We start from the raw sequence: 25,385 nt of genomic DNA on the forward strand, positions 1-25,385 counted from the left end.
CTGAAGTCCTAAATAACTTTCAGTTAGATTAAGTTTACATAAGTGTGCTGTGTAAAAATAAGAGTCACTTTTAATTACCTGCAAAAACTGCTCTGTTCACATGTCTTGAAATTATTTTTATCAACTGCATCCACCAATAGTATTGTACTTATCAATGCCAGATAAACAACCTGAAAATAAGTAGATGTCGTCTGTATTAAATAAAATAACTAGGTACCTGGGTAATGAGTATGGTTGGGAGTAAGCATTCCTGAAAGAAAATTTACATCTATGTCTTTGTATTGATGATCTTTTGATGTCTCATCTACTAATACATTACTGTCTCAGAGTGTACATGTTAACCTCTGATGTTGGGTATGACATGAAAGTAATAACACCCTTTGAGCCTTTGACATGGTTTCACATTTGGTGGACAGTTTCAGTTACTGCCATTCTCATTAGGTGAGTATGAGATTATAGCTAAAGAGACAATCAAAGTAACTTGCCAATTTCCTATAAGAGAGCATCTACTTACCCTTCTCAGAACAGCTAGAGTACTCATCTTCAATAACCGGGTAAAACTGAGCGCAGATATCACTTGACTTGGTCACACAGTGATGAATTGATGATGTACGTATTTTCACCAAATGGAGAATTTGGCAAAGCAAGCTGACATTATTGAATGTATCACAACATTAAAGAGTAGTATCTACGTATGAAACACCCTTGAAAATAAGATCATGAGATGAAACCTCAGAAAAACCACGAATTCAATCGATATTCGGTATAAATCCTAAATCCATTAATCTACAAAATTAAATCCAAAATGACAGAATCAGCAAAATCAGCATTATCAGCAATCAGCAGGATCTGGAATAGGTTTGTTTACGATACATGAACCTAGCCACCTTCGTGCATTTTCTTCAGCAACTTTTGAAAGGCTCGTTCACATGATCGCTTGTTCTGCTGAACGAAGTGAGTTCTATATAGAAGTGAGTTCTACATAATATGTTATTTTCTCCTTACAAATAATATTATTTTACCCATAGTTGGCAAATGGTTTGTCTGAAAATTCCATGAAACTTTTTAATTTAATTTTCGACCTTGGTGTTTGGGCATTAACGATGTTCTGAAAAGTTTGGGAAGCACTGTTACGAATAATAAAAAGAAGTTGCTGTGTGTGGAGCAACGTTCTCAAGTGTAAACAAATCAAAAAAATTTTAAACTTCAACGGTTTTTCGCGGTTTTGAACTAATTTGAACTTTTTATTTTCATTTCATTATTTTCATTTTATTTTTTATTTTCATTTTTATTTTTTACTTTTTCTTTTGTTCATCAATCATCAAGCCCCCAACCCCAACACCCAGCTGAAGTGGATATTGTTCTTGTGGAGTTATATGTGACCGTTATACAAAAACCTTTTCATCATTGTTGAACTTTTCTATTTGCCCATTAGGGAATATCCTGCTGGGGACAGAAAAGTCCCTGTACCTCCGCAGTCTAACCAAGGCCTTATTTTGACATATTATGTGGAACACATTTTACGTCACTGTATATATAAGTGCTAAGGTTTTGAGTGACGGGGGTTTTACCCTTCATTCAGTGACAGACTAACTACCTTCCTATAACACATAGCCTGAGTGGGTCGGGAAAATAATATTAATAATAGTGCTTATTTATACTGCTCGCATAGGACTGAAAAGTCCCCTTACTCCAGCAGTAGGCTACTTCTATTATTGTGGTCAAATTCTCAAATTATTCTCAAATAAAATTCCGTCAAATTCTCAAATAAAATTCCATACCTGGGATTGAACCCACGAGGCTGGGATTGAACCCACGCCCTCCTGTTTACCAGGCGAACGCCTTGACCACTACCCACGCGCAACGTTGGTTAACTTCTGTGATCCGTGGAGAACTGGTACGTACTACGTACATTCAACGTGGTATTGTCGCTGGCTGATTAATTTAAATTAGTGTAAGTGCTTTGTGATTTTAAGCTTCTTGAATATCCCCTAAGTACTTATAGGTATTATTTATTATCTTGAATATTTCCCAGGACGCTAGCATCTCAGACCAAGTGCACAGAAGAATCATCGATCGCTTACAAGGAGCTGGAAGCAGAATTGGAAGCTGTCACTGTAGAGTTTAATACTGTACGTGAAACATGTACACAAGTGATGCAGGTGTTGTATGACAATTACCAACAGATGCTGCAACAGGTATGTAGAATCTTTACTATTATATAAAAGCGAGATTCTGCGAGATCCATTCACTCAATCATTCTTTTTCTTCGCTTTTTCCCGTGTTTAGACGGGGTCGGCGTTTTTCGTCAGCCCTCAATCAGCCCTAGAGTGATTGCTTTTAGGCTGACATTTGGTTTTGGCTACAAAATTTTACGAGCGGATGCCCTTCGCGCTCAACCTTTGCTATTTCTTTAGCAAGGGAAATTTCAGGCTGTTATGCTCCCTGTTTAAAGTCCCCCAGCCAGACTATGCTGGTCTACTCCCTGTTTAAGGTCCGCTAGCCAGACCATTCACTCAATCATTAATGAATAATAATAGTAATGATAGACTCTAATAGACTCTTGAGTGGAAGGTAACCACTAGGTGATGCTAACGCGTGAGGCGTTCTCTACCACCTAACCCTTAGAACTTCATTATTATGTGATCAGTTTATCAAATAAATGGGGATACAATTCCATGCCTCAGCTGGGATCGAACCAGTGCCCTCCTGTTTACCAGGCGAGCGCGAATCGTTCACAAACAGTCTCTGACTCTAAGAAAAGTCTCTTGATTTGGAATTTCGTCTGCTTCTTGTGTTTCAGAGGGAGAACTTTGCCCATAATTATCTTAATCAGTAAATAATAGCAAAAAGGAAGAATGTTTTATAATTTGTATTATTTAGGAAAAGGCTAGGAAGACGAAGATTATTCTCTCGAAATAGCCGAAAACGTAATCACCAATGTCCGATTCTCGAAAATTTCGATGGCCGATTTTTTCAAAGTAAACGAAACCGATTTGTTTGTCAAGTACAGAGATTCGATTCACAGAATTGCTCGTGGTTGTTCTAGACGAGAAAACCCGAGGCTCCAACATTGTCATGTCATTCTTTCAATGCGAGTAGTCGATCATTATTCCCAAGAATCAGAACCAGTGCCATTGGGACATAGACATAGTTGCTGGATGATAGTCCATCGACACGAATATGAAGATGCAGTCAATATTGTATTGAAAGTTTGTCACCTGAAGAAACGAACTCCAGCAGAGGAACTATACGGTAGACAATGTGCAATGATAAAACACACCATTAGTCTAAAAGCAGCCAAGTGGTTCGAACACGATCACAACCATTCTCAGCACTGGCAACTCAAGGCAACAGGCAATCCTATCCATTTCTGATGGGAAGCCTTGCGGCGTAGAGCAACCACTAGCAACACACAAAGCAACGCCGCAAGGTATAAGGCAACGCCGCAATGTGTGATCAGCGTGAAAATTCTCTGCAAGCATCACCATCTCTTGTCACGAATAAAGATTCACAGGAAATTGACTCTCCTAACACAAGTGTGGGTCTTAATGGAAATTCGGATGGAAATGTCCTAAAAAAAGAGTCGGACACAAGTGTAAGTCTCAATGGGAGTTTTGCTACTGTGTACGATGGATTTTCCGTCAGCGATCGACAAAGTGACGTGAAAACAAGTATCAGCGGAAATCTCTCATGTAATACAGTAAACAAAGAGGAAAAGCTAGAAGCGATTCCTGAGGAGGATTTGAAAGAACATTCCGACCTTGTGAATTCTGGAACAGTGCCACTCGAAATAGCCGAAAACGTAATCACCAATGTCCGATTCTCGAAAATTTCGATGGCCGATTTTTTCAAATTAAACGAAACCGATTTGTTTGTCAAGTACAGAGATTCGATTCACAGAATTGCTCGTGGTTGTTCTAGACGAGAAAACCCGAGGCTCCAACATTGTCATGTCATTCTTTCAATGCGAGTAGTCGATCATTATTCCCAAGAATCAGAACCAGTGCCATTGGGACATAGACATAGTTGCTGGATGATAGTCCATCGACACGAATATGAAGATGCAGTCAATATTGTATTGAAAGTTTGTCACCTGAAGAAACGAACTCCAGCAGAGGAACTATACGGTAGACAATGTGCAATGATAAAACACACCATTAGTCTAAAAGCAGCCAAGTGGTTCGAACACGATCACAATGTTACTCGTGAAAATTTCGACGTGAAATATTTCAAAGATTGTGATCGTTCTTCACCTGATCCCGACTATGTTTATCCTAATGATGAAAGTGATCCCGATCCTGACACCGCCGAACCAAATGTTGTATGCTAGAACTTGGGAATTCATCGCTTGTACGTACAGCATTCTGATATGTTAACCGCTATTAAGCTCAACATTCTACAACCGCGACCCGGAATTTACTTTGTGGTGCGAGGTGCGACCCACTTGGGCTCAGACCCGCAAAGAGGAGAACCAAATGAAGAAGTTAGTCCTAATAGCACGAATGATAACCATGATACAAGTAGAGATAGTATACCTTTTGAAACAATAAGCGATAGCGAAATCGATGAAGAAGAATTAGATTATATTCTTCGGAATAAGGAAGAATTGGAGTACTATGAATCAAAAGAAAACTCATTGCTTTTACTCTCTCACGATATTCTGTTTGATTCAGATCACTTTGTAGACAAACTGTTATATGCCCCGCAAAAGGGGATCTTGTAGTTTCGTGAATGCTTCTTTGACTTTGACTTATTGAATAATGAGCAAATGCTGAATAGAAGATGGCACCATCAATTTTTAAAATGATGATGTCTCTTAAATAGTGGAGTGTATGAAATGCAAATACTACTTCACTTTTCGAAGAATCTACATACCTTCTGAAGAACATAGTATTAGATTATTTCTGTTTGTTTTTAGATCCAATATTTGGAATGACCCCTCACTAAGACTCGAGTACAAGTTTCTTCTTTAAGTATAAATTTCTTCGTGTTCTTCTGCATCTAGGTATTCTGTCAGAGTTGTTTGTCCTCACGTGTTTCTGAGGTTATAGTGTTTGAGGTCCTAGCGTAGCTATAATGTTCAAGTCAGGTTTGGCACTTCACTTCGATAGTTTCAACTTCTTCAGTCGAGGTTACTGGGTCAAGTTATAGAATCTGTCTGCATTCGACAAACACACTTGGAATTCTTGGGTGCAGAACCGAAGTTATAAAGTTATAATTCCTAGTACCTACATATCTTTTTAGATGTTACCAATTAATTCCATCAGCTCGTAACATTAATGTGATTAATGATTGTCAGTTACCTCCGAGTTCTTATTCTGTCCGGACGAAATAGAGGTACATAGAGCAAAACCCCGAGGGATAGCTCAAGTTTCAGCAAAAAGCCTAATATTTCAGCAATGCTAAAAGAAAGCTTTTATACGTGCCTACAGACACTTGTTAGCATTGTAAGCACGTATTCATCCCACTATTGATAATGGATTGTGGGGTGTCGAGGTCAGAAATTAGGGGTCATTAAACAAGAAAAATCGAAAGTCCGTGAATAATAAATGATTTAAGAAAGTCACGAACTTGAACAGGCGGTGATGTGCCCCGCCAAGTTCCAGTGAGAATGACAATGTTAAGCTGTGTCCACACAAAGTCGACAGCCGTCGATCGATGTCACTATATTTATTTCACCACAAAACTCAGACGGTTATCATCCGACAAGTTTGTCAAAAATGTTCGATACACGAACGAAATTTCTTCATTCGATTTGAGGTCCCATTTGGCTACAGGCCATAGGCCAAAAGACTTTTTTTTGTGCAATCTCGAGTCTCTTAATTACATGTCCAAGGTAAACACGTTGATGGTTTTTTGCTTCATTTCAATAAATTTGGTACATGATTAAGGAGCGCGGTAGCGCTCCGCCCCGCCAAGTCAAGAAAGTTTGACCGCGCTACTAGAGATATTATACGCGACAGGGAAATTAGCCGTTTTCAGGTAGTTGTAGAGGGATATTTATCTATGGCTGAGAACTTGGCGATTAGCTTGCTATAAATTAAAATCACCTTGGCCATACCTACTGTAGATACTGCCAGTACATAATAATTATTTTGGAAATGTAAAAATGGGATTAATAAAAAGAGGTACCCATACACGTGGTAACTTAAAGTACACCAGTGACGTCATCAATTTCACAATATTCCGCCAGACCTTTGTCATCTATTTCCCAACCGTCAGACAATTTTTATTGGTCAGCATTGTCAGAAACAAGTTGCGCTTGTGACGTGAGGCAGAGACACCTGTGTGTTGTGGCCAAGTGCCAGAATATGTTGTGACGCCTCTTGACTCCCTTGAACTAGATGAAGAGTTTCAAACTTGAGAATAGGCAGCCTAGTTGACTTGAAAGGTGGCGTACCTGTCTTGTTAGGTCGCAGTTTGATTCCCGGCTGAGGCGTACTGTGAAGCAAACAGATGAGGTTCGTTCTTGGTACGACTGGCTTACTCATATCATGTCCTTCTCTTTTCGTTTTCAGGACGATAAGACCCTTTTTTCTCAGAGGGCTGGTAGGGCATACTCCCATTTGAAGATAGTTTTGTAAGTCCAAATCTAAGTGGTGGAGCTTATTATCTACATAGTTATTACTTATTATTATCTAGTCATGTCTTTTTCGTAATTTCCTCAGCGTCCGCTGTCTTTTCCTTAGGACGAAAGAGTGGAAAATAACTTTTTTATTTATAATATTTATACACATATACAGTGATTGTTCATAGAGCTAGGAATATTGGCGCCTGCATGATATCGATTTTCTTGTCGGATCCTAAAAGGATTGTTCAGTCCAACCTTGCATTTCTTACTCGACCCTTTTTGGCTCCTATTTGTCAATATGTCAATTTTTCTTGCACTAGGAGTAAAAAATGAAGAGATATCTTGCAGGAATACTGGAATAGGTCGTGGTCTCGTTTACCTAAGTACATCAAAATTATCAAAACGCATTGTAATGATGAATCATTAATATGTAAATTCTAGGAAATACAAGTACCAACTATGACACAGTAATTATGTTGTGATTTCCCTTATCAAACATGTTGTGTCGCTTATCACAAAATTGTTCATGAAGTACCCATTGTTTATCTGTAAACGAGCTGTAGACACAATGTTGATGCATTTCAAATATGCTCCGTTTCGAGTCCCATGTTATACCAAGGTCTATGTTATACCTACACTTCTCTTCTTCTTCGCCTTTTCCCGTGTTTTTCGTCAGCCTTTCAATAAGACCTAGATAGGGCCGACATTTGGTATTGGCTACTAAAAATTTACGAGTGTATGCCCTTCGCATTCAACCTTCGCTGTTTCTTTAGCAAGGGAAAATTCAGGCTGGTATCCTCCCTGTTTGAAGTCCCCCAGGCAGAGTACAGACTATGTTTTATACCTTCGCTACGTTGGGAAAAACTAATCTGTGAAATAGAATTGATGAAATCAAATTGGACTATACCTACTCATTACCTGACTTCCAACTTACTCTACATCAGTATAGACAGTGTAGAAATATAGATAATTAGATATCATAATTTATGTATAAACTAAGTATGTATTTATAATGTTATAATTGCTGCACAACCCCCAGGCAGAGTACAGACTATGTTTTATACCTTCGCTACGTTGGGAAAAACTATTCTGTGCAATAGAATTGATGAAATCAAATTGGACTATACCTACTCATTACCTGACTTCCAACTTACTCTACATCAGTATAGACTATAGACAGTGTAGAAATATAGATAATTAGATATCATAATTTATGTATAAACTAAGTATGTATTTATAATGTTATAATTGCTGCACAACAATGTTAGGCACTTCATCAGCCCTTGGTAACTTGTAATTTAATTACTACCTGCTTGAATATAAATAGGTATGTACTCATGTAGACTGGTATTCTAGTAGCCAGCAGTTACCTTGATTGTTACTTACCTTTCTACTTGTCCATCCATGTTTCATCCATCATCTATCCGTCACCTTCGATAGATCTCCAAACATTCCATCAGTTATTTCACTTTGGATAAGTGATACCTCGTGAAACTAGCGGCATTCGGCAATAGCATGTCGCACCAGTTTCCAAAGGATCACTCAAGTGAAGCAACGTTGCTCGGGACGGGCGATCATCTGGTAAATGCTGCCGGCTTTTCCCGGCCCTCCTACTTAGACTGACTACCGGCTTTTCCCGGCCCTACTTAGACTGGCTACCGGCTTTTTCCGGCCCTACTCAAACTGGGTGAGGTAAATGTTAGTAGCTGATTGAAATCTCAGCGAAATGGTGAGGCAGAAAAGCTTGATATGACCCTAATGATGGCTCCCACTCTGTAAATAGCGTATATAGGTACTGATTTTCTCTAATCATTACGGGCTAAAAAATTCCCGGAGGGACGGGCCCTGCTTGTTGTATACATTTGTAATTTTGTATTTGTAGCTTTCAAATTTCATACTCTTTCCGTGAAAGAGCTTCTTTGACTGAACGATGCCACTAAAAATAACATCAAGCGAGTTAAAAATAATATCAATATTTTTTTTCTTTTTGTTTAAATTTAATGGGTTTGAACCAGGGACCTTTTAGTTAACCCATGAGTATGACCACGTGACTGACAGTGATAATGGCACAGTTTATCTTAATTTAATAACTGCCTTAATTATGTAAACAAACTTAAACGTATTTAATTTTGTACTGTAAACAAAGTTAAGCGATTTTACTAATTAATGTACATATTTAGATTAACTATGTACCTGATTAGAATCATTAATACCTGCTAGGAAGGCAAATGAGATTAAAAACCACAATTTTAGAATAGGTGCACCTAATTTAGATGCTTGAAATTATCAAGCAAGATCAATGAGGAAACTAGGCTCATAAGTGTAAAAAGGTAGAAATATTTTTTTACGAGGAAGATGTGGATTAAATATCTTGATTTCCTACCTATAAAACCTAATAAGCATCTGAAAATTGTCAATATGTGATCTGCTGTAGGTATACAATAGGTAGCTCTCAGCTCCCAAGGCTAACATAGATGGTTTACATTCAATTTGATGAGACATCCTTCAGATTTAGACAGGCTTGATGTCACTAGGCAGTAGGAAATGAACATCGCAATAAGTATACAAGTACATTGCCAAATAATATCTTGCATATTTATCTATGATTATTACCTAATGATTTCGCCAGGTATCGCTTGACGTACATAGTGAATTGACATGAAGTAGTTATGCAAAATTCTATTTTTGACAATCCTCTTGGGTCCTTCAGATTTAGGTTCTGCCAGAATTGTTCTCATTTGAAAATAATATTGTGTTGAATGTGCAACATCCTTAGGCTATGGTGCTCCTCGCTCTGGTCTGTAGGAATTTTCCCATCAAGTTCTTTTCTTATTTTTCCCTTGCAGACTTGGCTTCGCAATAAAAAAGCCTATGAGATAGGTCATGTAGGGCGTCTTCGACTTTTTCCTTGCTTATAAATACTTCTACTTTGAAGAAACGTGATTTCTTACATTGTCGTCAGTTACTTGGGCATTGTCATTACGCAACATTTTATCTATTGACTCACTCAAGTAACTCAAGTTCTTTGTTCAAAGTAGATAAATCACTGTTGAGAGCTAGGACTGTAGGGAAGTTATGGATACTCAATTAACTTTTATTATTATGTCCTTATAACAAGCACGTAGGTAATTCTGGTCTTTGTTCAAAGTAGATAAATCATTGTTGAGAGCTAGGACTGTAGGGAAGTTATGGATACTCAATTAACTTTTATTATTAACTCAAGTTCTTTGTTCAAAGTAGATAAATCATTGTTGAGAGCTAGGACTGTAGGGAAGTTATGGATACTCAATTAACTTTTATTATTGTTGTATGCTAGAACTTGGGAATTCATCGCTTGTACGTACAGCATTCTGATATGTTAACCGTTATTAAGCTCAACATTCTACAACCGCGACCCGGAATTTACTTTGTGGTGCGAGGTGCGACCCACTTGGGCTCAGACCCGCAAAGAGGACCATTTCTCTTTAGCTGAGCTGTTATATGCCCCGCAAAAGGGGATCTTGTAGTTTCCGTGAATGCTACTTTGACTTATTGAATAATAAGCAAACGCTGAAATGAAGATGGCACCATCAATTTTTAAAATGATGATGTCTCTTAAATAGTGGAGTGTATGAAATGCAAATACTACTTCACTTTTCGAAGAAGTGGAAGTACTCGTACCTAGGTAATTTTATTGTTTCTGGTTTCAAACTCTAGTCTAGACCATTACTTTTAGGTACATGTAGGTAGTTTTGCAGATTTGTGGTGAATTTTAAGGTGCGTAATTACTGAAACATGTCCGCGGACATATCACGAACCTCCTACGTATGGAAGTACTCGGTCCTAGGTAATTTTATTGTTTCTGGTCTCTAGTCTAGACTATTACTTTTAGGTTCATGTAGGTAGTTTTGCAGATTTGTGGTGAATTTTAAGGTGCGTAATTACTGAAACATGTCCGCGGACATATCACGAACCTCCTACGTACAAGTTGGTGTTTGAAATCCAACTTACCTACCTTTAATTTAACTCACGTGGATACCTATCTGTAATCCTGTTTGCACCATGAAGCAGCGTCTACACTACACCATGCGATGCCTCGACATAGCCTGAAACTCGTACTCACTATCGTTCATTCCACCAAAATCCCTTGATTTTGACTACTTTATATGGGTTCCAGGCGAAGTCGATCTTCGGTTGACTGGAATGTAGATCTTCGGTTGACTGCACTTTTAAGCTGTGTCCAAACATAGTCGACGCCATTGGTCGACGAGATGAAGAGATGAATCTATGTTGTCGAGGCGGTGCGGTGTACGGTTTCACGTTACTCTGTGTAGACCCACCTTTAGATTCTACGCGTGCTAGTAATTTGACTTTGAATTAAGTCACTGAGGAAGCTACTTTATCATGTTGGTACGGAACGCCTTATTTCTAAATCTAATCTATGTCTTTGTGGACAGATGCCTACAGTAGTGGAATTCCCATCCATTAGCAGAAGAAAACCGAGATGATATACTGTAATGTGACGATGGTTTTGTCGTGTTAATACAGAATTCAATCCCGCGATCTAGCGTTTACATGGCAAGCGCACTACCCTCCAATCTTAACAATACTGGCAGATTCAATACTGCAACCCCTCCCAAAAATGCGATTGTGAATTCCCAGAAATCCAACCTGATTCTCTGAGTCACTTTGACCAATAATCTTGAGATCATCGATAATTAAGGTACCAGATTGGTGGCCATTAGATATACATATACCCACTCAGGAATTACCCGTAATTACATTAATTCACTGTTTGATGCTCAAAATGATTACTGATTACCTATGAGTTTGCAAGAAAATGCTGTGATGAGTAATACTATAAGCACCTAACAAAATAAGGTGTAAGGCAGCTTTTATTTATTTGATTTTAAGTACCTTCATACTCGTGCATGATTGAATCTCATAAGAGATTCCATATTTCCGTAATGATATTTTTATATTTACACAGGCAAAGCTATTAGCTTTAAGCACCTATTGTGTTCACATTACCATAAACCACGCAAAGTGCCCTGCCTTGTTAGCTCTGTGGCCAAGTGCTCGGCTAGTAATCAAGAAGTCGCGGGTCCAATCCCAGTCAAAATATGGAATTTTACTCCAACAATATTTTTTCTCCTAAGGTAAATGGACAAGTTTTAATCGAGCAGTACAAGTCTGCACTCGCCTTTCACGCGGGCGACCCGGGTTCGATTCCCGGCGGGGGTCAAAAAATTTGTATCATGCAAATGATTGATTCCGTGACTGGCTCATTTATTTATATATTCGAGCAGTATAAATTAGCACTAATTACTATGTATAATACCTATGTATCTATTTTTCACTTTTCTACCTCCCTAATGTGATTTTAATTTATCTATTTTTCGCCATTACCGGAGTCTGATGTCCTCTGTAACTTGAGTCAACTATTTAATGAATCGGTCAGCATGAAGGCTATCTTGTAAATTCCCGGTTAACCTCGATCTATCGGACTTTCAGATGAAGACCGGTTCAATAAATAATTATTATGTTGAACTACCAATCTATAATTCTCTGGTGGTCATCACGCTAACACTTCGCAGGTTCAGGTTCAATTCTGGGCGAGGTCGAAACATTTTCCTCTCTGGAGAGATTTCCATGTATTAGGGCACACTCAATCTACGTGTATGAATGATTCAGGAAAAATAAAGATTCATCTAGAAGGTATTTTGATTTCAAGCTTTATCTAAATTATTTTGTCTGTTATTGATCATACAAAGCATTCTCTACCTAGAAACTCCATACTTGACCTATTAGACCATAATTATCACCCTATTACCTACTTTTACTACGTCTGATCCACGGACATCCCGGGTCCGAGGTACCTACTTACCTAGTGCACAAAAACATGATTGCAAATCACGTTCACAACTTCACACTAAATTTTCCTCGTTCTTATCACCAGCATAATTCGAGGCAACTCTGAATTCTACTTGCATTGCTCGAATATTACTAAAGAGTCCTTTCACCTCAGCAGTAACTACACCACCGAGGCAAGAATAGAATTATAGGTACCTTGTGTATCCTGCCCGAATGAGACTAAAAAGTCCCTCTATCCCAGCAGTCAAAACAAGGTCTCGTGCATTTTTTGGGTTTAAGAACATAATACATAATGTTTACGCCAAAAGACCTTGCTTAATTATAAAAAAAGAGAAAAAATATAAGAATATATGTAGCAAAATCTCTAAAGAAAGTACCTACTGACAGTGTTGACTCGGTTCGTGGCCTCAACCATTAAATAGATATCAAGGTAGGCACTCACTATTACTGTTTTTACTACTCTTGTTCCTATTGTACCTGAATAATAAATAAATAAAGCACTGTTTATACTAATACTAATCTTCTTCTTTCGCAGATATTTTTCCACAGTACTGACCGGGACTCCCTACACAACGAAGACCGGTTTAATAAATAATTATTATGTTGAACTACCAATCTATAATTCTCTGGTGGTCATCACGTTAACACTTCGCAAGTTCAGGTTCGATTCTGGGCGAGGTCGAAACATTTTGCTCTCTGGAGAGATTTCCATGTATTAGGGCACACTCAATCTACGTGTATGAATGATTCAGGAAAAATAGAGATTCATCTAGAAGGTTTTTTGATTTCAAGCTTTATCTAAATTATTTTCTCTGTTATTGATCATACAAAGCATTCTCTACCTAGAAACTCCATATACTTGACCTATTAGACCATAATTATCACCCTATTACCTACTTTTACTACGTCTGATCCTCGGGCGTCCCGAGTCCGAGGTACCTACTTACCTAGTGCACAAAACATGATTGCAAATCACGTTCACAACTTCACACTAAATTTTCCTCGTTCTTATCACCAGCATAATTCGAGGCAACTCTGAATTCTTATGAAATAGGGTACCTAATTTTCGCCGAAAGTGATAACGTTGATTTTTAAAAGTCAAGTTTAACTCTTGCGAACGTTCAAGGTTTGAAAGTCAAAAGCCAAGGAACGCGAGGTCTAATAACTGTCGATCATCTATGACAGAGTATTGACGGAGGAACGATGAGTTCCATGCAGGTTTCAGGGTCGATTCTAATATCACGCAACCTCCGTCCGTAGCCATGTATTTACGTAGCTTTCAAGTCCGTCCATTCACCCCTGAAAGCAATGGAAAGGAGGCATTTGCAGTATTTTACCTCAATCCCGTCATACGTGCATCAGTATCATTTCTGAATCGATTGAGGTTTTACATCGTCGTATACCTATTTGGTTTTTATATCGACCGATTTCAGTCCATTCGGCGAAAAGCTACGCACCTTCTCACATTAACCTCCCACAGTCCAAGTGGGGCCGGACGACAGCAGCGTATGATTAATGCCCAGGTCACCCATCCGGGTACCATCCACGTTCAATGATGCTTATCAAGTAATCCACCGAGACCTACTGCACAATGCACATGCCAAAACCCCCCCTCTGGCTCTTCTATTTCTCTGAGAAAAGATACATCACGAAAATTTCACGTCCCGGATAAGTATATCTCACTACTTTTTTTTTAAGAGGTTTGACAGAGGGAACTAACTGCTATGGTCTTATTGTCCCGAAATCGAAGAGAGAAGGAAGACAGGATAGGAGAAAGCCAGCCGTTCCGAGAACGAACATTATCCCATCAGGAAAAATCCGCCCCGGGCGGGAATCGAAACCGCGGCCTAGCGCTTACGAGGCAGACGCTCTACCAACTAAGCTAACTAGGCTGGCTATCTGACTTCTAGAGAAGAAAGAAGTGCTGTTTCTGTTCTACAGGATCCATTACATAGTTCTACTCGCAATAATTTCACATGAATATTATAATAACGAGGTTTGATTTATCCACCTGTAGCTACTGTCAGTACTAATTAAGAATGTTTAAGGTCGCTTAACTTCCCTAGCAAGGTCAGACTCTTTCGACTTAGATGAAGTTGATCTTAACACTTATTAGCATGAGCGGAATGATGGAAACAAGTACCAGGTATGAGGAAATATGAACGTACGGTAGGTATAGGTAGCAGTGGTGTTCTGTCCATGGAAGTCTGGTTAAGCATCGATTCCCTTGCTCTCCCCGTAAGCCAGAAGCCAGATTTCATGTCGTTCTGCCATATCGTGTGATCCTACCTTTATAGTCATTAATAAGACAGGTAAATTCGATCCATTCAAAGCAGTTGTGAGGGCTGGCTTTTGGGACCTACTGTAAACGGATTTATAGCTTCTCCATTTGAAAATCTCACGACTCGCCACTAGTAGGTAGGTATAGTACTTTAATAATAATTTGCCTTTCTGTGACGTCATTTGCATCGACCTGATGAATCTGGTGGTTTGGCGATATGTGCTCCTGTATTTTTTTTCTTTTTGTTTTAATTTAATGGGTTTGAACCAGGGACCTTTTAGTTAACCCATGAGTATGACCACGTGACTGACAGTGATAATGGCACAGTTTATCTTAAGTTTTAATTTAATGGGTTTGAACCAGGGACCTTTTAGTTAACCCATAAGTATGACCACGTGACTGACAGTGATAATGGCACAGTTTATCTTAATTTAATAACTGCCTTAATTATGTAAACAAACTTAAACGTATTTAATTTTGTACTGTAAACAAAGTTAAGCGATTTTACTAATTAATGTACATATTTAGATTAACTATGTACCTGATTAGAATCATTAATACCTGCTAGGAAGGCAAATGAGATTAAAAACCACAATTTTAGAATAGGTGCACCTAATTTAGATGCTTGAAATTATCAAGCAAGATCAATGAGGAAACTAGGCTCATAAGTGTAAAAAGGTAGAAATATTTTTTTACGAGGAAGATGTGGATTAAATATCTTGATTTCCTACCTATAAAACCTAATAAGCATCTGAAAATTGTCAATATGTGATCTGCTGTAGGTATACAATAGGTAGCTCTCAGCTCCCAAGGCTAACATAGATGGAGTAGGAAGGCAAATGGGATTAAAAACCACAATTTTAGAATAGGTAATAGGTGCACCTAATTTAGATGCTTGAAATTATCAAACAAGATCAATGAGGAAACTAGGCTCATAAGTGTAAAAAGGTAGATATTTTTTTACGAGGAAGATGTGGATTAAATATCTTGATTTCCTACCTATCAACACCTAATAAGCATCTGAAAATTGTCAATATGTGATCTGCTGTAGGTATACAATAGGTAGCTCTCAGCTCCCAAGGCTAACATAGATGGTTTACATTCAATTTGATGAGACATCCTTCAGATTTAGACAGGCTTGATGTCACTAGGCAGTAGGAAATGAACATCGCAATCTTATATTATAAGAACGAGATCCATTCACAGTTCATAGTTCACACACTGATCGCTCTATCTCTAGAACCACAACACCTAGAAAATTGTATCTATATTTTAACACTAGTTTTCATCAGATTATTTTATAATCTGACAGTTAATGGCCAGGACCACAATCTGGGTTTAAACCTTCAAGTTTAACTGGATGAGGCAATCTGATTGGTTGATTTCAAACTTTTCAGCCAATCAGAGTTCTCCATCCAAGAGCGAAACTGAAACCAAGTTTAAACTCATATTGTCCTGAACATTGGCGAGTATTTCGTCACTGAATCGAAGCTCCTGAAAGACACAGGGCTCCAAAAAACGACCTCAAAGTAATAGCAAAGTTGTTTGTACGATCTTATTCAGTTGGAATCTTCGCCTACGATCTTATTCAGTTGGAATCTTCGCCTACGATCTTATTCAGTTGGAATCTTTGCTGTCTTTTTGTGTGCATTCCTATGCTTGCCTGTTGAATCTGAGGATTTTCCAGTCAAAGGGCTTGGAAGCCAATTGGTTATATCTCTTTGGACAGAGACAAAATTTCACGGTTATAACGTGAACCTGCCTTCGGAGGTCGTCTGAACAAAAATTGCCCCAAGTCACTGTTTTATGTACCTATTATATTCCACTTATAATTTATACCGATTACATATTTTTACCATTGATGTTTTATTGTACCACGTGTGACCCATTTCATTTTAATATTTTTAGCGACTTTCAGGAATTTGTAAAAATTATGTGTGGAAAACTCCTTGCGAATCTCTTTTTCTACAATCAGATTACTACTCTCTTTTCGCCAATCAATAAATAATAGATACTACAATGTATAACTTTTTTGATCAGAGCAACTTAAACATCAAAAGCGAAGAAGTTTAAATGGAAAAGCAAAGGAACTGATATATGTACAAGTAATTATTTATGTTTTTTGATATAATTTACAGATCAAAAGATTACAGGTATAATCATATTTATGTTATGGAATGGCTTTTGTATAATTATTGGGGACTGATGAGTTTTCCAGCCGTCTGCTTTAAAAAGTTTGGTGGTTTGACATTTTGGAATAATTTTTCAATTGGTCCATAGAACCATTACGGGTAGCTATAAAAATTCTATTTATATTGCGGAATGGCTTTTGTATATTTGGGGTGACAGCAGACTGGCATATTTATGTTATGGAATGGCTTTTGTATAATTATTGGGGACTGATGAGTTTTCCAGCCGTCTGCTTTAAAAAGTTTGGTGGTTTGACATTTTGGAATAATTTTTCAATTGGTCCATAGAACCATTAGGGGTAGCTATAAAAATTCTATTTATATTGCGGAATGGCTTTTGTATATTTGGGGTGACAGCAGACTGGTTGAGTCTCAAGTAGGTTTGGTGTATTTGTTGACATCTCGGATTGTTCATTTGCTCCACAGAACTATTTGGTGTAGTGGCATCACGTCTTGACATGACCGAAAGTATTCCATTCTAGAAAAACAAAAACATTAATATTCAAGATATGTATTGTTCGAATTATAAGTATGAGTAGAGCTTTATCTAGACTGTAAGCTCAGAACAAGTTCCATTATACTAACAGTTTCCGCCGCGCCGCACATTATCAATAGTTCAATACTATTGACAATACTTGTGTTAAGTCCTGTCAGGCCTTTACATTGTTTCGGGAGCTCTCTAAAATAAAAAAAAAAAAAAAAACCTTTATCCAATATTCAATAAACCTTACCTTATGTATAGAACTCAGCATTAGTAACTCAACAACCAACTATTTTAACTGTTAATGAATTTGTAATGTGTGGGTCAGGTACAATATCATGTCTTCAATTGTCTTCTGATGAAGTGTTTCGCACATCAAAGCGTTTACCCCTTCATATGAATTTAATTACAGTTAGTTTTAAAAAGTAACTTCCCAATACAATAAGCTGTTTGACAGGTTATGATCGAAATAATTCTAAAAGTGTACTCCATTTAGGGAAGCAATATGGACCCACTACCCAATATCCACTCACCTACTATCGAGTCTTCTATTTCATCAAGCACAGGGTACCACTGAGAGTAACTCAACAACCAACTATTTTAACTGTTAACGAATTTGTAATGTGTGGGTCAGGTACAATATCATGTCTTCTGATGAAGTGTTTCGCACATTGAAGCGTTTACCCCTTCATATGAATTTAATTACAGTTAGTTTTAAAAAGTAACTTCCCAATAAGCTGTTTGACAGGTTATGATCGAAATAATTCTAAAAGTGTACTCTATTTAGGGAAGCAATATGGACCCACTACCCAATATCCACTCACCTACTATCGAGTCTTCTATTTCATCAAGCACAGGGTACCACTGAGAATATGTATTGTTCGAATTATAAGTAGGTATGAGTTATAGTGTTTTATCTAGACTAGACTGTAAGCTCAGAACAAGTTCCATTATACTAACAGTTTCCGCCGCGCCGCACATTATCAATAATTCAATACTATTGACAATACTTTTGTTAAGTCCTGTCAGGCCTTTACATTGTTTCGGGAGCTCTCTAAAATAAAAAAAAAAAACACCTTTATCCTTGTCTCAAGTGATATGACTTTTACGGTATACTAATTTATTGACTATATTGTTCATTTCAGAGGATATAGAGCTAGGAATATTGCCGCCTGCATAATATCGATTTTCTTGTCGGATCCTAAAAGGATTGTTCAGTCCAACCTTTGGCATTTCTTACTCGACCCTTTTTGGCTCCTATATGTCAATATGTCAATTTTTCTTGCACTAGGAGTAAAGAATGAAGAGTTATCTTGCAGGAATACTGGAATAGGTCGTGGTCTCGTTTACCTAAGTACATCAAAATTATCAAAACGCATTGTAATGATGAATCATTACAATTTTCGCCGAAAGTGATAACGTTGATTTTTTTAAAAGTCAAGTTTAACTTTTGCGAACGTTCAAGGTTTGAAAGTCAAAAGCCAAGGAACGCGAGGTCTAATAACTGTCTATCATCTATGACAGAGTATTGACGGAGGAACGATGACTTCCATGAAGGTTTCAGGGTCGATTTTAATATCACGCAACCTCCGTAGCCATGTATTTACGTAGCTTTCAAGTCCGTTCATTCACCCCTGAAAGCAATGGAAAGGAGGCATTTGCAGTATTTTACCTCAATCCCGTCATACGTGCATCAGTATCATTTCTTAATCGATTGGGGTTTTACATCGTCGTATACCTATTTGGTTTTTATATCGACGGATTTCAGTCCATTCGGCGAAAAGCTACGCACCTTCTCACATTAACCTCCCACAGTCTAAGTGGGGCCGGACGACAGCAGCGTATGATTAATGCCCAGGTCACCCATCCGGGTACCATCCACGTTCAATGATACTTATCAAGTAATCCCCCGAGACCTACTGCACAATGCACATGCCAAAAGCTCCCTCTGGCTGTTCTATTTCTCTGAGAAAAGGTACATCACGAAAATTTCACGTCCCGGATAAGTATATCTCACTACTTTTTTTTTAAGAGGTTTGACAGAGGGAACTAACTGCTATGGTCTTATCGTCCCGAAATCGAAGAGAGAAGGAAGACAGGATAGGAGAAAGCCAGCCGTTCCGAGAACGGGCGGGAATCGAACCCGCGGCCTAGTGCTTACAAGGCAGACGCTCTACCAACAGAAATATACCATTATATTTATTTTAATTTAACATAAAAACGTGCTCACAATATCGAGTATGTTATTTTTTTCAGGTCATCATTATTTGATTTTTCTTAAAAATCAAATAATGATGAGACGCTCTACCAACTAAGCTAACTAGGCTGGCTATCTGACTTCTAGAGAAGAAAGAAGTGCTGTTTCTATTCTACACAGGATCCATTACATAGTTCTACTCGCAATAATTTCACATGAATATTATAATAACGAGGTTTGATTTATCCACCTGTAGCTACTGTCAGTACTAATTAAGAATGGTCGCTTAACTTCCCTAGCAAGGTTAGACTCTTTCGACTTAGATGAAGTTGATCTTAACACTTATTAGCATGAGCGGAATGATGGAATTTTTGTTTTCTTTTTCAGCCATTGGTCAGTACGGATACAAAACGAAACCCAAGAAATGAAAAACAAGAGCATTTCGGTCCAATCGAATCTCCGTTTGAGCTAATCAAAATTCCGAGCAAAATCAAAACCTATTGGGAAAGCGTCGAAAATTCGACATACCTCTGCTGGATTAAAAGATTCAGAAGTTGTTCTTTTGTTTTCTTTTTCAGCCATCGGTCAGTACGGATACAAAACGAAACCCAAGAAATGAAAAACAAGAGCATTTCGGTCCAATCGAATCTCCGTTTGAGCTAATCAAAATTCAAATAGTTGGCTGCCATTATTGTCGATACCTGAGACTCTGTGAAACCTTAGAATAAGGATAACTCTCAAGTTAGCTTCTGGGTAGGCTCGGCCCTTACGTGAGATTACAGTCTAGAAGTTTAGGTAAGTATACAAGTACATTGCCAAATAATATCTTGCATATTTATCTATGATTATTACCTAATGATTTTGCCAGGTATCGCTTGAGGTACATAGTGAATTGACATGAAGTAGTTATGCAAAATTCTATTTTTGACAATCCTCTTGTGTCCTTCAGATTTAGGTTCTGCCAGAATTGTTCTCATTTGAAAATAATGTTGTGTTGAATGTGCAACATCCTTAGGCTATGGTGTTCCTCGCTCTGGTCTGTAGGAATTTTCCCATCAAGTTCTTTTCTTATTTTTCCCTTGCAGACTTGGCTTCGCAATAAAAAAGCCTATGAAAGTCTTGTTAAACATCGATTCCCTTGCTGTCCCCGTAAGCCAGATTTTATGTCGTTCTGCCATATCGTGTGATCCTACCTTTATAGATAAATTCGATCCATTCAAAGCAGTTGTGAGGGCTGGCTTTTGGGACCTACTCTAAACGGATTTATACATAGCTTCTCCTTTTGAAAATCTCACGACTCGCCACTAGTAGGTAGGTATAGTAATTTAATAATAATTTGCCTTCCTGTGACGTCATTTGCATCGACCTGATGAATCTGGTGGTTTGGCGATATGTGCTTGGGCTCCTGCAAATAGTTGGCTGCCATTATTGTCGATACCTGAGACTGTGAAACCTTAGAATAAGGATAACTCTCAAGTTAGCTTCTGGGTAGGCTCGGCCCTTACGTGAGATTACAGTCTAGAAGTTTAGGTTGGTATTGATTACCATTTTGAAATAATCAGATTTGAAATTGTTTGTTTAAAAGCACGTGGCTGGGCGGAGCACTACCACACACATTAATTACAGTATTTAGTGCCTAGGTCTAGTGTTGATAGAGTAGACTTTGACACGTGAATTCGTTATGTCTCAAGTAAGGTTATTTATTATTTACATATTGAATTAATTAAATAAGTTTAGGTTGGTATTGATTACCATTTTGAAATAATCAGATTTGAAATTGTTTGTTTAAAAGCACGTGGCTGGGCGGAGCACTACCACACACATTAATTACAGTATTTAGTGCCTAGATCTAGTGTTGATAGAGTAGACTTTGACACGTGAATTCGTTATGTCTAAAGTAAGGTTATTTATTATTTACATATTGAATTAATTAAATTATAGAGCTGTAATTAATGGTAATGAGACTACTACAACACCGTATTTGCGAAAGTCATAACTATACGAGTATTTCCTGAAGCCGATAGGATCTCAAAATCAGCCAAGCCAAAATCACCTAGGTAGGTAACGATAGAAAAATCAAAGTAGTTGTTATTGTCTTTTTTTTTCTCCTCTATCCTCAATATAATTTGAGAATTTGACCACAATAGTAGTAGTAGCCTACTGCTGGAGTAAAGGGACTTTTCAGCCTCAAAATCAGCCAAGCCAAAATCACCTAGGTAGGTAACGATAGAAAAATCAAAGTAGTTGTTATTGTCTTTTTTTTCTCCTCTATCCTCAATATAATTTGAGAATTTGACCACAATAGTAGTAGTAGCCTACTGCTGGAGTAAAGGGACTTTTCAGTACCACTGAGCGCTGGAATAGTTTATCTTGGGTTTGTTACCGCCATAGTCCGCAGGCAGAGTGTCAGGATGTATGTACTTGTGTAGGGAACTCATCTTGTTGCCATGGAAATACATCTGAAATCACACAAGGCAACGATGTCGGCCTAGTTAGCTTGGTAATCGAAATAAATAATTCGAAAAAGAGAAAATGGGACAAGTTGTGCGAGGACCTCAACTCAAATGTTTTTGGGGATGCCTACAAGATCACAACGATGTCGGCCTAGTTAGCTTGGTTCGTATTGCGTCTGTCTTGTAAGCGCTAGGCCGCGGTTTTGATTCCCACCCGGGGCGGATTTTACCCTGAAGGGATAATATTCGTTCTCGGAACGGCTAGCTTTCTTCTATACTACTCCTCTCTTCGATTTCGGGAACCCTGTTAAACCTCAAAAAAAAAAAAAAATTGTCGTGAGTTTCGCCCATTCCCACCTGTCCGTAACTCAACAACCAACTATTTAACCTGTTAATGAATTTGTAATGTGTGGGTCAGGTACAATATCATGTCTTCTGATGAAGTGTTTCGCACATCGAAGCGTTTACCCCTTCATATGAATTTAATTACAGTTAGTTTTAAAAAGTAACTTCCCAATAAGCTGTTTGACAGGTTATGATCGAAATAATTCTAAAAGTGTACTCTATTTAGGGAAGCAATATGGACCCACTACCCAATATCCACTCACCTACTATCGAGTCTTCTATTTCATCAAGCACAGGGTACCACTGAGCGCTGGAATAGTTTATCTTGGGTTTGTTACCGCCATAGTCCGCAGGCAGAGTGTCAGGATGTATGTACTTGTGTAGGGAACTCATCTTGTTGCCATGGAAATACATCTGAAATCACACGGATAGGAGAAAGCCAGCCGTTCCGAGAGCAAACATTATCCGTTCAGGATAAAATTCGCCCGGGCGGAAATCGAAATCGCGGCCTAGCGCTTGCAAGGTAGACGCTCTATCAACAAGCTAACTAGGCTGGAGTGTTAAATCTACTATAAACCATGATTTATTTGTGGTGAAGCTGAGAGCCTCTTCAGAATTTTTGTGGATATCACAGCATTACTAAGAGCCTCCTTGACTACTTCTGTCAACTCTATTTTCTTTTTACTCTCGTAATATCGCCACGGGTCACTACTCGATTTAAAGTAGTTGTCTTCATGAGACTGAGTGCATTCCGTATTCCAAGCACAGGACCGAAAAAACTGCCGGGAATCGACGGATTTTGATTTGGGAGATCTTTGAAATTTTTCCTATCGCCTAAAGTAAGTTAACTTACTTCCAATGCAAATGAGTAGTACTCTTCTCCCATTCTGATCTCTGTCAACTAGAACGTTTACCACTTTACCCACACGCGTTCCAACTGTCTGACGCTGAGTGAAACTTCATTGTCACCGCTTTTGTGACGGAGACGTATTGTGATTGTTTAATAATGCGATTTATTAAATTAAACCCCCTATTGGTCGAAATGAAGCTTAATGCACTTATGTCAACCGGAAGCGTTTTGTGGTTGGGTGCAAAAGCTAACGGACCGTATCCCTATTACCTCAGAGATAGTTCATTGGACACGTAATCTGGAGGGCTGAGGTTCGACTCCCAGTAGCGACATCAAAAATTTCATGGACCGTATCGTATCCCTATTACCTCAGAGATAGTTCATTGGACACGTAATCTGGAGGGCTGAGGTTCGACTCCCAGTAGCGACATCAAAAATTTCACGGTAGACATTTTTTTTATAAATGCTTTACTTACCATTGGAACACACATGTCTTCATGTACACTTCATTTGTCAAGGGTTTTAGGTTAATATCAAAGACTCTCCTATCTGTCCTTTATGTTCCTTGAATGCCCCTATGAACTCCTCACACCTAAACTTCTGTCCTGCCTTGGAAGCCAGCAATGACATTGTAGGGAAATATTGGGATGCGAGAGGAAAAATGGCCTAATGGTCAAAGATCCCGACATTTGCAACATACATACATAGGTTAACCTTTCCCTTGGGATCAATTTGATTTGAAGTTTTGAAGAAACCATTTACTGATGAAAAATGTGAACCCTTGACGTTACCTTGCACTTGGGTATAAATGCTTTACCATTGGAACACACATGTCTTCATGTACACTTCATTTGTCAAAGGTTTTAGGTTAACCTTTCCCTTGGGATCAATTTAATTTGAAGTTTTGAAGAAACCATTTACTGATGAAAAATGTGAACCCTTGACGTTACCTTGCACTTGGGTTCAATTTAATTTGAACAAACCATTTACTAATGAAAAATGTGTAATTGTTTTCTCTTTTTTCGCAGAGAACTGGAAGCACAAGAAGGTATGTCTGGACGAAGTATTCAAAGGTGCCGTCCTATTCCTAGAAGCCGCTATGATGGAACCATCCTCTCAGGTGGCCGGAGCTCAAGTTATTTTCGACATGGACGGCCTCTCCTTGCAACAAGCGTGGCAGTTCACGCCCACATTTGCCAAGCGCATTGTTGATTGGCTACAAGTAAGTTGGGGGCGGAGCTTATATTAAGGATCCTTTTACATTCGTAGGTTACAGGAACTAGGGGGTATAAAATGTAGCCCCAATGAGCACAAAAACTATATGTCCATATGTGATATCAGATATCACATATGAATTTTTTGTTTTGCCTCTTTGAGAAAGGCAAATCAAAATTGAGATTTCGATCTTTTTCTCAAAATTTAACGTAGAACCATTTCCCCCCCTTTTTTACCGAAATTTATAAACCTAAATGATCTGGTGACACAAACCATTACACCTTTGTTTTACAGGATAGCATTCCTCTGCGTGTAAAAGGCATCCAGTCACATATGAATTTTTCGTTTCGCCTCTTTGAGAAAGGCATATCAAAATTGAGATTTCGACCTTTTTCTCAAAATTTAACGTAGAACCATTTCCCCCCCCTTTTTACCCAAATTTATAAACCTAAATGATCTGGTGACACAAACCATTACACCTTTGTTTTACAGGATAGCATTCCTCTGCGTGTAAAAATCACATATGAATTTTTTGTTTCGCCTCTTTGAGAAAGACAAATCAAAATGGAGATTTCGACCTTTTTCTCAAAATTTAACGTAGAACCATTTCCCCCCCTTTTACCCAAATTTATAAACCTAAATGATCTGGTGACACAAACCATTACACCTTTGTTTTACAGGATAGCATTCCTCTGCGTGTAAAAGGCATCCATGTTGTCAATCAGCCAACTATCTTCAATATGGTGTTCGCCCTGTTCAAACCTCTGCTCAGAGAAAAGCTGAGAAACAGAGTAGGTACACTGTTCACTTGTAGTACTTGCATTGCTCGAATATTACTAAAGAGTGCTTTCACCTCAGCAGTAACTACACCACCGAGGCAAGAATAGAATATACCTTGTGTATCCTACCCGAATGAGACTAAAAAGTCCCTTTACCCCAGCAGTCAA

General features: G+C 38.3%; 2 protein-coding genes and 1 long non-coding RNA gene across 3 annotated transcripts in view; 1 reads left to right on the forward strand and 2 right to left on the reverse strand.

The window, feature by feature from the left end:
• Positions 1–25,385, forward strand: part of LOC103509087 (alpha-tocopherol transfer protein) — a gene marked incomplete in the record, with an annotated part of 40,284 nt that overhangs the window by 13,498 nt on the left and 1,401 nt on the right. Inside the window, 2 exon segments of the mRNA XM_026823514.1 lie at positions 24,252–24,445; positions 25,119–25,229. Of these exon segments, the coding sequence (XP_026679315.1) occupies positions 24,252–24,445; positions 25,119–25,229 (305 nt within the window).
• On the reverse strand, positions 78–832 carry LOC113467386. The gene is made up of 2 exons (XR_003391477.1): positions 515–832; positions 78–170 (listed from the first exon to the last, which is right to left on the reverse strand). It is a non-coding gene; the product is annotated as an uncharacterized LOC113467386 (long non-coding RNA).
• The window catches only part of LOC103509126 (clavesin-1-like), a 36,857-nt gene continuing 28,649 nt past the window's right edge, over positions 17,178–25,385 (reverse strand). Inside the window, 2 exon segments of the mRNA XM_008473719.3 lie at positions 17,178–17,375; positions 22,637–22,787. Of these exon segments, the coding sequence (XP_008471941.2) occupies positions 17,344–17,375; positions 22,637–22,787 (183 nt within the window). The 3' untranslated portion in view covers positions 17,178–17,343.

This window comes from Diaphorina citri, unplaced genomic scaffold (genome assembly GCF_000475195.1).
Source record: "Diaphorina citri unplaced genomic scaffold, Diaci psyllid genome assembly version 1.1 scaffold22, whole genome shotgun sequence".
In the NCBI taxonomy this organism is placed as follows: Eukaryota; Metazoa; Arthropoda; class Insecta; order Hemiptera; family Psyllidae; genus Diaphorina; species Diaphorina citri.